This window comes from Lepeophtheirus salmonis, chromosome 9 (genome assembly GCF_016086655.4).
Source record: "Lepeophtheirus salmonis chromosome 9, UVic_Lsal_1.4, whole genome shotgun sequence".
Classification (NCBI taxonomy): Eukaryota; Metazoa; Arthropoda; class Copepoda; order Siphonostomatoida; family Caligidae; genus Lepeophtheirus; species Lepeophtheirus salmonis.
The window spans coordinates 19,424,062-19,438,843 of NC_052139.2; the positions used below are offsets into that span (position 1 = coordinate 19,424,062).

General features: G+C 30.4%; 1 protein-coding gene across 1 annotated transcript in view; it reads left to right on the plus strand.

The window, feature by feature from the left end:
• Nucleotides 1–14,782, plus strand: part of LOC121124470 (uncharacterized) — a 60,619-nt gene that overhangs the window by 22,919 nt on the left and 22,918 nt on the right. The window contains exon 2 of the mRNA XM_040719625.2: nucleotides 4,574–4,742. Coding sequence (XP_040575559.1) covers nucleotides 4,574–4,742 — 169 coding nt within the window. The remainder of the gene's footprint in view (nucleotides 1–4,573; nucleotides 4,743–14,782) is intronic.

Below are 14,782 nucleotides of genomic sequence, written 5' to 3' on the forward strand. Positions count from 1 at the left end.
ACATTTTTGTAGGATACACGTTATATAATATTATTAAAATATGTATGTCATATGGTATAAATAAATGTCCTGAACAAATTTATGATTACTTTAAATTTCTGATGAAAAAATCAAAAATGAGGTGTTCATTAAAAAGTTCTTATGAAAAGCAAGCAAATGACATATTTAAACTCATTAAGAATCAAATTATATCTCATATCATCAGATGCATTTGTATCATAAATAAGATTGATAATACTTATTATAATTTTTTTTTCTTTAAAAAATAAAGAATTATTGTTGTTTAATTTTGTTAATTGATGAAACACATCAATATATTACTATTAATATAATATGTCTGAAATAAAATGATCTATATATCCATGTACTAAATTTAGACAGAAATGACGTATTATTTTAATAATATATTTATTTCATACCTTTAGATTATAAATTGAATGGGTTAAATTTTAAAAGGAAAAGTAGATGTAATCAATATTAAGCAATTCATAAATCTTCATGAAAACTCCACACAAATATTCATCTAATCAATAAATATTCGTGTCGAAAAGCACATTCCATCCGAAAATAAAGTATTTATTTCAACATACCAATGACTTAAATCTAAATATGTTCATGAATGGTAATTAAGATTTATCTGTAGAGACCCAGTTTAACGCAGTTTTATCGTGAATTCACACCTATGGGGAAATATCAAGAAATATTGGATATAATTCCGAATATAATCCACCAAAAATAAACTTTTTGATAAGTTAATAATTTCTTTAACTTTTACGAGTCGGATAGAGTAACACGTTTAAAAAAATATATACCTACAGGCTCAGAAAAACAAAGGATAACAATAACATTCTTTAAATTGTTGCAATACCAGGTCGTTCGAAATGGATGTACCACTAATCAACATGAACAAAATTTTGCTACTTCTGAGTCTCAATTAAATCTAACGTGATGCATTACAAAAAGACATTTACTAAGAACACAATGACATATATTATTTATGATTTGGCCTCCATTGCTCTCAATGACGGCCTTCAAGCGGCCACAGAAGGTGGAGCACACTCTGGTAATATAGTCCCTACTCATGAGTTTCCACTCCTTCACCACGGATGACTTCAGGTCGATGATATTGCTGTGGTGGCATGATCTACAGGCCTTGAACTCGACTTGCCATCAGATAGAGTAATTTAAAGAATTCAAATCGTGGCTCTGAGGAGGCCAGAAGCTTTTGTACCAAAACTCCATATTCTCTTTTATCCAGGCTTGCACAACATTAGGTATGTGAGAAGGTAGCCCCATCCTCTTGGAAGACATAAGACTCCTTGCCCAACTTCTTGGTGATCTTGAGGATCTACAGGAGTACCTTGGTATTCAACATCTCCAAGTAGTACGGAAATGCGTCCTAGATCTTACAGCAGGATGGGGAACCCACCCACCTATCTTGACCACGTGGCGGAGGTCTTCAGAAGTGTCTTCAAAGCAAACCATCCAATTGGTCTGCTTATTGACGACAGGGTCGACAGTGAAGTTTTTTTCATCTGAGAAGAGCATCAAACAGTTGTCATGATGCTTCAAGTCGTTTACGAGGCGTTCAGCCTTCTCCACACGAATATCTTGTAGCTTTCGAATCATTAATAGTCTTTCCACGACCATATTAGATCTTCCACCGGTAGCCTTGATCGTCCTGCACACGGTGGAAGGTGCCACTGACTTCTTTTTGGCAAATTTTGCCATGGGCATGGTGGTTTTGGTATGTAATGCCTTCTTGACCACTTCCGGTGTCAGTTTTGCCGGCCTTCCAGAACTGGGGTCAATTTTAAGGTTTTTCCCCTATTTCATGAGCTTTCTGACATAGTAGACGGTGTGCTTCTCGATCCCAATAATCTTGACAATTTAAGATGTGCTGTGGGAGGGTCAAATCAAAGCTGCAATCTGATTTCTTTTGCTTTCATTTTGTTTACAAATATAGCTAATTCGAAAGCTTTAAAAGTCAGATGTCGTGAGGATTATTGGAAATTTACGAATTGCATCCCTATACCTCGAAAAATTAATCTACAATAGTGGTACATCCATTTCGCACGGCCAGTTAAATAATTGAAAAATTTGCATATTATAATTGAAAGGCCAAATATCGGGGCCAATATAAGTCTCTGTAATCAAATAAAGCTTCTAAACTATAATTAATATACTTGTGTATTTTAACTAATCTATTATATATGAAAAAGAAGCCTATAATGGACTCAAATATGTTTTTAAATGGTTGGTCTGTATATATTTATACAGTTAAAAATTTGGGATTTTCTTGATTTTTGTTCTATATTGCTTTTATGGCTCACGTACAATATGCATATTTTAATTTCAGATTATAAATGTGTTCGTAATCGTTTTAACTAATTGTATCATAAAATGAATTACCACGCATAAAGAAATGGATTAAATAATGAAACCAAAGTCTTCGATGTTTGACTAGATTGGGAAAGGGAGGGAGCATTGTCTTGAAACCATATAGAATTTTTATGTAATTATATAATTATACCCATAATAACTTTAAACAATTAATGATTACGATTTTAAATCTTTTTCCTTCGAGTCTGAGGGATTTAAACGTGCTCCAAGCTTTAGTAAAAGACAATGCTTTTTTAATTACGTTTTATAACTTTTGTTTATTATTACATTGTTATGGATACAAGGGCATGAACTAATTAAGTAGAAGAGCATGAATAAGTAAGAGAATTAATTAATTTGTTTTTATCATGGATTATTACTTTTGTTACGCTAATCAATCAACTCAACATAATACAACACATTGTCCTTTTTTTGAGGTAGCAATGAGTACATTGGGACGGATTGATGTACAAAAATAGCCACAAGGATGCCCTCAATCCTGTCATTGACAGAATAGAGGGTTTGTCAGTTTTCACAGGATCTCAAATTTAAATTAGTATGATCCGTGGGATCATTTTCTTGTGATATAAACTTCGCTTTGAGCTTGGATTTTTTCACAATTCATAATTTTTTTAGTCATAATTATTGTTTAATTCTTATGGATTTCTGCCGGGGTACTAGTGCCGTGCATTGCAATACATATCCTGCTAGATTTTAAACAGTCCACATAGCTACCTTTAATTTAATATCTTTTTTCAAAGCAATATCCAGATAAATGCTACTTATTTGTTTTTTTGTATACGATATGGTTTGATCCAGCAAGAAGTCCAATTATTGTCCATAGTTAAAGATATGATTTAAGGTTATTATAGACAGTTCAAAAGAGATGTTTATGACAGAAATACCAAGTTAATATTACTTTGTAGCATTCCTTTACTTATATTAAATATATTGTGTATATCATTGCTCCACTTTCAAAATAAGTACTTTATTTTTGATTTACATCTTGAATCTTTTTTTTTTCATTACTTTGTTAGATATTTACCTATTTTGAAATAAATTATCGTGGTTTCAAAACAAAAACTTTCACTATGCCTTTTTATTATTTAACTAATCTAACGATTATAAGAAGGGATTGGGAGAAGTCCTATGCTGTATGGATCATTTCAAGTAAAATTAATAAAAAATACATTTTTTACAGTACTATCTGCAATTTTTTTTCAAATTGTTAAAAACTCAAAAATCCTAAATTTGAGACTTTTTTTTCTTCCAATTTAGGAGTAAGAGGATTCTAAAGTTTTGGCGTCGACGCCACCTACCTTACTTTTAAATTGCTGTATTTTGAATGTTGTAAAACTATTGGTTTTAAATTTTTAACATAAAAAAAACCTACTTAATTACTACATGCTAAAGGCCAGACTTATAAATTGTGTATAGGTGTGCTCCTTGACCTTTCCTAGAAAAGGAAATACACTAAATATACAATATGGGCTTTAAAGACCATTCCCAGGTTATATATGATATATAATTGTAATACCAATATATTTAGTTATACTTAATCAGTACAACTCCATCTGACCAATTAATGGAGCATTAAAAGATAAATATATGAACATATATTTTCTTACGGTTACATATACATTGTTTTAAAAACATTGACATGCGGACGAAGTCTCAATTTTTCTTTGATAAGGATGATTAATATTTTTGTTCTCTTTACTTTACTCATTATTTGACTGTAACTTGTTTGTGTAATATTCACAGATGGATCAATTCTATTTGAATATATGAATGGAAATATAATAATCAGGAAATTGAAAGTAAAAACCATTTTTAGATAAGCCTAATCAAAATCACATCTCAGGAAATTGAAGTATCTATAGTTTGGTATATTTTCAATAAACCACAATAAATTGATGTTTTCAATGTTACATGTACCTTTGTTAAGAACAAGTTCAATATTCAATAAAAAAAGAAGATTTGGAAAATTACATCTCATTTCAAAATTTCATACAGAGATCTTGAAGTTATTAAATGTATTTAAATTATTCCATGACTACGTCATTTGTTTTCCTATTCATTTTTTCAATGAGACCCTCAACCAACATTTTTGATAATTTCATCCCAATACATCTGCTGTATAGATTTAAGACTATTTACCTTTCTAAACCTTTAACACTTTTTTTTTCAGATGAAAGGAGTTATACACCTTGGACTAAGCATGGTTTTAATATCATTGGTGGCCTCCACTCCGATCCACATTGCACAATTGGATGAGCCCGCATTTTTCGACATGCGTTCCTATCTCGACAAACAAGACTATCCAAGGGACAATGAAGTAGCCTTAGGGACAAATGAAGGTAGATTTATTCCATATTAACTATTAAACTATTATGTAACAGTGGGTGTATCCCGAGTTAGACGTCTTGAAGCAGACACAACATTGTTATTGATATAAAATCAGATATGTAATCCTTTTTCTTTTTTTAAAAGACGTGCTGAGCTATTCTATACACGCTTCTAGCTACATTGTTATTTCTTATAAAAGTGCTAAGCTATTATGACCACACTCAAACATGAGACACTTTTAGTAGAGATAGAAGCAATTATTACTTTTTTTTATTGTCTTTCAGATCGGTTAAACTGATCTTGGCTGTTGTATTTGGTCTATTATAAAAAAAATATCATAAGGGGGAAAATAATAAAGTGTTAAATGCTGGGCAGTTTTGGTAAAATACTATCTCTAAAGCGTTCAAATGTTACCATCTGAAAGACAATGAAACCGTGTTTTCATACCTTTTTTCTGTATACTTTTCTTCCACTATGACGTCAACATATCGACAATATTAATTTTATCAATATAAATTTTAATATTTATTAAAAATGAAAATGTAACTCGACAATTTGAAGAATATTTTGGAGAAGAGCAGCTTACCTGTCAGGAAGTTTTATTATTATCATGACTGCAATCACCTATCATAACAAGAAAAAAAACATAAATCCCACTTTGTACCAAACATGAATTACAGAAATTTAATACGATAAAGTTCGAACCGGTAATATAAGAACATATATAGGCGGCAAATATGTCATGTGGCAAAATCTTTTGATGCAAAATTACCAGCTGCAAAAAATTTCAAATTCTAAAATTGAGTAATCGAAAAATTGATCCAACATTTAGTTTATAATTATGGATCTTATGCTACTCATATGTGGTGGAAAGTACTCTTTTTTTTTCTAATATTCATACATCAATATAATATACTAAAAAGTAAATCCTTTTTATCTCAACTTGAAATTAGTTTCATACAACGTAATGTAATTATTGTCCTGTGGAGGAATAGACATAATTATTTCCTAAGTTTCTATTACCATTAACTATGATATGGAAAGCTAATAATCTTTTAGTATCATCCATAATTTTTATTATGCATTGCATTTTTGAAATATAATACATATATACGAGTACCTAAAAAAATCCTGAGTGAGTAAATGTTTGTTATGTCCATTACTAAAGTGTTATCCGACACCCTTGCTTGTATTCCTGGTTGATTTATTGGATAGATGCATAATAAAATGAAAATGATTATTTACAGGTTTTTTTGGCATTCATTTAACAACAAAATAGTTATAATTAATTTTATGTATGGAGTCTTTAATGCTTTGCTTCACCATTAAATAAATCATGATTTGAATTTGAAAAGGAACTCATACAAAACAAATAATTAATCATTTGTTATATATAAGTAGGATTGTAAATCGTAGGCCTATTCGGTATGAAAAAAAAACGGGGATTAACATAGTAACCATGACAATTTAAAGAGGATGAAAGTAGTTAGCTGTCATGACGTTTCATTAAATTAGCTGGAATCATCTAGGAAATAAACAAAAGTCCTATTCCTGAACATAGGCGGTTATTACTTGATTGTCGATTTATAACTCCTTCTGGGTTCAAAATGAACTTGCACTTGTATCTTCTTAAAAAATCATTTGTGTTTATCACTGTGATTCATGAGCACACACACTTGTGATTACACTCTATATTTAAAAGTTATTTAATCCAACGTGATAAAATTAGTAGAGTTGAGTAGTTTTTAATGAAAAAACTACTTTTAAAAATTGGATAAGTAAAAATGGTTGTTCTGTGTGCTTTTTCTTCTACTTTGTTCATTATTTAATCAGTCTTTGTGGTATTCACTTCTCTCTATGAGGAATGCAAGGTTTTTTTTCTTTGCTATTTTTCATATAGGGTAAGTTACGCATCGTCCGACACATTGAAGAGTGTGTTTGTGTTCATATACTTTATATAGCCATAGTGCTTTATATTTGAGATTTTTTTTAAATAAACACATTGATAAATATGTTAAAGTAAGAAGTTTTGTATCAAAATATTGAATGAAGAGGTTATTAAAGATTGAAAAACACTATCAAAAATTGGCCAAAATTCATAAATTCGGACAAGTTTTAAATCAAAAAAATTAATTTCGGACGTTATTCGAATCATGTTTCTTCATTTCAGACACCATGAAATAACAAAAATATAGGAGATAAATATATATAAGAGTAAAATTCTGTTTGAATATTTATCTCTTGGGTGGATCAAATTCAAAATACAATGCACCACTCTTGTACGCTGGGGAATCCTTGAGATGAAGGAGTTCATAATATTTTATGAGTACGAATGAGATTGGAACCTTGAGAAATAATCAACATTGCGAAGATGTGCTTTAATTTCATCCCTTGTTTGCTCCTATCGTCAACTCCAGAAAGTTAAATCCTCATTTCCAATACGACCCTATATTTTAATGAGGCTCTTCCATGTCAAAACGTATATTAATTATCATCCTGATAATATGTTGGATCAATTATGAAGAGGAATTGTCTTTAACTCTAAATCCTTCATTTTCTTCAACAATCAAGAGTTATCATTTATATTCCAATAGATGATGTTGATGTTATAGCCTTTTACATTCTTCATTTTCATTTATTATTATTAATTACAACATTACTATCTGCATAGACATTTTACATTACTGTTCTACAAAATCCAAGTTGTCCTATTTGTTGAGAAAGGCTTCATTCACTAACTTAGGAGATTCATATTCGATTTATTAATACGCAAGGAAGTCAATCTACTACCTTGCACCACGATAACTAATGTATTTAAGAATACAAAACGAAGCTCCGCTCTTACAGGATTAAGGAACTAATAAATTACATTTTGTCACTCCGTTATTGCTAAATTCAGTTTCTCATTGATTCAATGATTAAAAATTGTCTAGTTTATAGTTTAATTAATCAACTAATTTAATATTATAATATACAATTCATAAATTGATTAATTTGAGTTCTTAATTGATTAATTAGTTCGAATATACCGCCTTGCTTGGGTAATAACCCATTGGGAAAGGTGAAATATAATATTGGATAAAGAATCTTCTGCTGTCTCATATCTTTCCCTCAATAAAAGGTATTCATTCAAATAACTTCAAGATTCAACTCGGGTATTCTGTATAAGTTGGTCTCCTCTCCTGCAAATACTCCATAAGAGCCAAATTCACAACTTCTTCCACACAGTGAGGTCTTCCATCTACTTTATTTACCCTTAGAATTATTAAATTAACCAAACAACTCGGAAAAGTCGAGATCCTTCTTCCGCTTCACTTCGGATCTTCTCTTTCTCCGCCAGTACCCTTCAAATTCAACAATGCTTCAAGGAAATAGTCGTTTTAATCCAGTTAAACTTAATGTTGGTATGAACACCTGTTAGGGGATCCATAACAATTATTTATACTTGAAAACGAAATGTTGATAATTTCCCAAGGTGGTGGTGCGTAGGAGTGAAACGACTCCAACTCTGAGACTCCCGTTCTAATTCGGAGAGAGATTTAACTGTCAATCAAAACTGTATTGGAGGTATCCATGTGATAAATGACATTATCTTGCCGAAGTGGATCCGTTATATTCCTTCACGAGACGGAGTTCGATGCACAGATATAAAAGTGATCCCTTTTATTAATTATTAATATGATTGATGTGAGGTGGGAGGGAGTTGAATGTACCGTATGCCTTTTCCTTCTTTTCTTCGTTCTGATCAACAGCTATTTGAACGATTTTCTGTTTGGTATATAGCTATTTATTTGGCTATTTAGTAAGCTATTTGTTAATTTATTCAATTTAAAACACTGCCCGATAATATGAATTTGCCAATTATTTGGTTCATATAATCAGACAGGGATTATTTTGCAAATAATAAAATAAAAATCCAGGAAAGAAATAAAATTCTAATATTAAAACTCCTATTGAACTCGAACATAGGAATATTGTTCTAATAACCAAATAGAGAGAAAATATCTCATATCATAAAATATAAAAGTGTTGTTTTTTAGCTATAAATAATTAGAACCTTGAACTTTAAACTTTTGTTTTTCCAAAACTATACCATCAATCGATTCGAAATTTTACAGAATTATTTAAAAATGTGCGATGATTGCATAACATCTCTTTTTATATTCATGGTTGAAGTATTAAAGAATTTATTGTGACTGAGTCGCTAAGTGTCCGACAATTTGAAACATCCGACGATACGTAACTTACCCATATTGTTTTAAAAATGCATAATAAAGTATACATATATGTATTTAGATATGATTACAGTAGATTATCTCTTCTAATAGTATTTTAAATGAAGAATGTTCTCTTTTTCATAGCAGTAATTAATTTTCTCTCAACCAATTCATATAATAAAGAGGCTCTTAAATCAGGTGTATCATAGGTATGTCTGGGGTTTGCCTTCTTCTTGCACTCTTTTTTCATTACAAACTACGCACTTCTAATCATTAGAGATGGGAATAAAGGCGGAATTGAGGGGAGCCGAAAAGCACGTCTGTAGGAATGGCATAGAAAGTAAGGTAACTTTAAGAGACGACATATTTACTAAAAAAATTACTATAAACTATGTATAGTACCCTTTGCTCGCAGATAAGTTAGAATTTTTAAAATAAGGAGGAATAATTAATTAGAACATTCATCCTTCTTCTAAATATACGCTCCCAACAATTTACCCAGTATTTACATCCTTAGAAAGAATAATGATAACCGCATAAAAAACACTCGCCAAAAACAAACAAACTCCTAGGTAAAGAAAAAGTTTAATATTTACAACACTATATTTAAGTGAATAAGAATTCCCAATCCCAAGAATAACTTTGTCAACACGTAAAATATAGTAACATATTACAAGTACAACTTTTTTTTAACAACAGGTTATTTATGAAGCATTAACAAAACCAATTAGGAATCAACCTTACTGTATTAAATAAACAAGTGGAAAATTATTCTGAATACTTGATCATTAAACGTAAGGACCTCCGTTTTACCCTAATTCATTCTTAGGGCTGACTCATCTGTAAGCCATACAAGTGTTAGCGAAGTTGTAATTAGAGACTAGTTCAAGTTCTCTAGGGTTACCTTTAAGGATCAGTGTGAGGTCGTTGGTTTGCCAAACTTATTTTAAGTTTTTTTGATACTTTTAAACTGGTTCATTAATCATTTATTAACTCATTAAATCTTTGTCTAAGCTATTTACTCCCAGTAAGAATAAAGGAGGACGAAGCATTCACCTTATCTACATTTTCATGTTTAAACAGAAGGAGTAGCTTCCAATCTCTATTTTGCAGGGATTTAGACGAAGAACAGTTGCAATCATACGGTGGAACCGGGGAGGAACTGCAGTTCTGATTAATTGCCGAAGTATATAACTATGAGAAACAGAGTCACATGCTTTCTCTAAATCAATCAAGGACACAGCAAAGCCTTTTTCTTGTTTTTATTTTACTGATATAATCCTGGATAATGCGACAGATGTCTTCTGCTAGTCTCTTTTGAATAAATCCTCTCTGTTGTGTTGAAATAATGCGTGGGAGCACTTTTACTAAATCTTTTATTAAGTATGGCCGTTCTTATTTTATAGTAAGAGTTAAGTGGAGTTATTGGTCTGTAATATTTGTCCTTGAACAATAAAAGTATCGTCAATTATATTTACACCTTGCCATTTTCCAAAATCAGGGCTGCCTACTGCTTTCCATTTGTAACCCATGGGCTGAAAAGTTCAGGATTTCACATATAAATTAATAGGAGTAGACTTAGAAATATTTAGTGTTTTTTAAACAATTTCTGCTTTTTTAAAGATTTAATTTTAATATGTGTACATTATGCTGTTAGCAAATATGCTCTCTCTCAAAGTTATCATTTTTTTTTTTGTTTTTTTACTCAACAGGGTGTCGTCTTTTTTCATATCTCTATTCATCCTGATTATTAATGTTAAGAACATTGATTAGCGTAACACGAATTTGAGTCTGTTAAGCTATGAACCTTTTATAATTTATTTATATAAAATAATCAAATAGGTGAGAAAAGTAAAGTAACAAGTGTTGGATTTCGATTAAGACCGATTTATTTTATCCATCTTAAATTATTCTGGACCGATTTCATAAGATATGTTGGTCGAGAATCTGTCTCAGATTATAGTGTGAGATATCAAATCGTAGAAAATTCTTTTTGAAGGCCTGAGATTTTCCGCCCACATCTGCTCAGTAGAGGCTTTGATGTCATTCAAATTTAAGTGAAGGTAGCACAGGCTCTCTTTTCGAATAAGCCTCGAATGGCATTGTCTAGAGAGGAGCAGTCTGGGGAGGATTGTCATCCGGTGACCTATTATGCTTTAACCAAATCAACAATTTATGTCTTTTATCAACCAGGTTGTCCTAGGGTACTATTGAAAGTAGTTACCGATGGCGTTGTACATAACAGGCCTTCCCCAACTCCTTCACATACCTCCTCACAGTCAAATAACTGACATTGACAAACTTGGTATGCTGCTTCATCAACTTGGATGGACTTCTGGTGATCTTGGTATCCACGTCTTAAATTATTTCGATTTTCCACCATGCTCTTAAACTTGTAAACAAGACTCTTGGAGCACCCTGCGACTTTCATGATCTCTTTGATGCCCACTTGGACGTAGAGCAAATAAGACAAATTCTACTTTTTCGCTTCCATGCTGACAATTCTTGATTTTTGAAAGTATTTTTCTAATGTTTATTAATCGGAATAATCCATACTTTTAAAAAACAACTTTGTACTTTAAAATATTTTCCCTATAGTTACCTGTATTGATTTAAAGTCAAGTCTACAACTTTATCTTGCACACTGTACATACCCAAAACGTCATCCATCATCTTTGCATGATTTTAAAGCACTGTGAGATTAAAAAAAAAAAATTATGCCTAAATTTGCGTTTTTATATAAAATGCCTTTTTGGGAGAAAGAGTGTGAAACATGATTTCAATGGCATTGCCTAGTTATACATTAAAAGGGTATCATACATAAGTTTGATATCGGCAAAGTATAATCGTACAATAACATACATTTTTGAATAAATACAACATCATACCCACATATCATGTTCAAAGTTAAAAAAACAACAAGCAATTCTACGAAAGGAAAGGTAAGTCATTATGCTTACATAAATATAAGTTTCTGTCAATACAATTTCTGCTTTGTTAGAGCTTATACTGAATATATGTTGTTCATAGTTTGTTTGATTTTTTTTATTGTATTGAGAATACATAAAAACTTTGTTTTTTCTATGCAGAATATAATTTTACAAAAACATAATACACTTAGTTAGTCGATGAAATTTGAAATATCTATATCAGTCATTTTACAAGAAACTTTAGTAAAATACGACATTAATTTTTATAGAACATTACCACAAATATGAATTTATTATTTGTATAAATCACACATTTACTCCTAATTAATTGACTTTACCTCTCCAGACTTTTTTAAAAGGATTTATATGAGTTCGATCTTTAAATATTGAAATTTTTTATATGAGCAATAAGCCCCCAGTTCTGAAAATTTAGTCATATAATTATTATTTCTCCATAACGAAAATTAAACATTAATAAGTCTTGTTAAACCAAATAATAGCTTTTCAATATTGTATTATAATATTTGCCTATCCTTGTGTTGGGTTACAATATATTACAAATCAAAAATTAATCCAAGTACTATTTTTTTCATTTTTAAGGGGTAAAAACTCAGAGTGGAATTGAATTTCGGATCCAATCTCTTATTTCTTAGTAGAATCACTCGCAATGTTACCGTATCCCAAATGTTGTTAGTGTAGAATTTGAGTCATAACTATCAAGTTTGTTTGAGGTTGTGTAATTGAGTCAATTTGAGTTTGAATAAAGATATCCGGCAAAAAACATTTCTCATAAAATATATCAAATCCAAGTTCAACAGTTAAGTCAACTTTACTACTTCTATTAGAACGTCAATTGTTTATCAAATAATGTGGGGCATTTTATAAATATTTAATTACATTATAAGTATATATTTCAAACAGAAGAGAGTAGAAGGAGGGGGAAGGACTAGTCGAGCTGTTTATCCCCTTTTCTTTTCAGGAGTTTTCCTTTTGGGGCTTGGGTAGATGAAAAGAACACATCTCCTCCATTACAAACTCGTATAAACTCTTTCTTTAAACTTTTGGACCTCTACAGCCCTGAGGCCATCTCGGTAATCCCTTAGCTTTTGTTAGATGGAATTAACAAATAAGGGGAAGGAGGCATATTAATCCCAAGTTTGCTGTGACTTGAAAACTTTGATCTGCAAAAGAATATTATGATAGCTAACAATGAGATTGATATTAATTTTTGTAAAATTAGCAAGGCAAAAAACTTATTGTCAATTATGCTTAAATAATATACTATCTAAAATATCTCTTCGGATTTTATAAGAAATTACTAAATAGAAATGTAAAAAAAACCTGGAGATGTGATCAATCTATATTGTCGAATATTTAATGTTTGAACATTAGAGTACGTATGATGTAAAAGTTTTTAAATAACATGTCAAAGAATCTAATTTTCAGAAAATTGTACACTTTAGTAAAGTCGAGTATTCTACTAATGTCCAAAAAATACTTTTCCTTACATTCGTAGAACCACTTATATTTCACTTCAAATTATTGAATGTTCCACAGTACATTTGTCAAGTTCTTTAAGGTTAAAATTAATTTATCTGATGATAGCGTTTTTGTACATCTAAACATATATAAAATACTCTGCAATTTATTGAGGGTAAAATTAATTTATTTCTTTTTTGGGCGGTATAGATAAAATGGAAACTATTCGACATCCAATATATTTAATGTTTCTCATAAAATTGGCTGAAATGTACCGACCTTAATATAGAGAGCAGGCTATCAATATTTGCTTAATGGAGCCGAGTCCTCATGGCACTTTTAAAGCCATTGCTATGCTTGAAATGTATATTCTCCCATAAAAAAGTAGTTTAAAATTAAAGTACAAAATTGTTTTTGATCCATTGTTTTTGAAATTAAAAATATTTAGCACAATTACTCACTAACTATAGAATAGTTTGAAATGAAATCTTGAGAGCTGTGTTTTGAAAATTGGTACTAACTGAAAATGAGATAAATTAAAAAAAATATAGGGTCATCTACGTGCGATGTTCAGGACTTTTCAGCCCATGTTTTATATTTATTTGGGTCAAATTATCCCATAGTTGGCTTGTCTCTCTATAACCAGATAAAGCATGTTTTGCAGTCTCGAGTTCCCTTTAGTAAGAAAAATCATTTCTTCCTAATTTTTGCAACATTTACTTCCAAGAAAAAAAGAGTACTGGTAATGAATCTGTTCTTGATTTTTATATACAGCAGCAGCATACTATGAAAGCTAAAAATGTCTAGCAATATTTTTTTTCTGTGAAATGAAGAAATAATTACTTATACAAAAAATATGATTTAGAAATTTATATGAAATTATCCAATAGAAATATAAAAAAAGACTGACAATGCGATTAATCTTGCCACAAAAAAAATTTCCACCTTGTATTTGTCTCGAGAAGATTTTGACGCATGATATTCCCCCCTCATTTATATTTTTTATATCATTGGTTTGAACTTAACTCTTGTATATCAATCAAAAATGTAGGTAGCAAAATTACCGCTGGCGAAAATGTTTGAGTTAAAAATACTAAGATATATAATCGAATATTTTTAAAAAACTTTCATAAAATTGTCAAATTTTGTAAGTTCAAGTTTTTTTTAATTTGAGTAATAACTGAATCCAACACAAGTATGCTTTATATATATAAAACACATGAATATGTGGTACATGCCAACAAAAATTTATTATTAATTCTCTCATTTGAAGTAATTTAGGCATACACATAAATATTAGTTCTAATATAAATGTTTTTTGTTCCATGTAACTTCAAAGAGATAACAAATGGTACCCATTAGTATAATGAAAGTGGAAAATAACTTCAAAGTTATTTTATTCTCAAAATATCAAAAAGTATATAA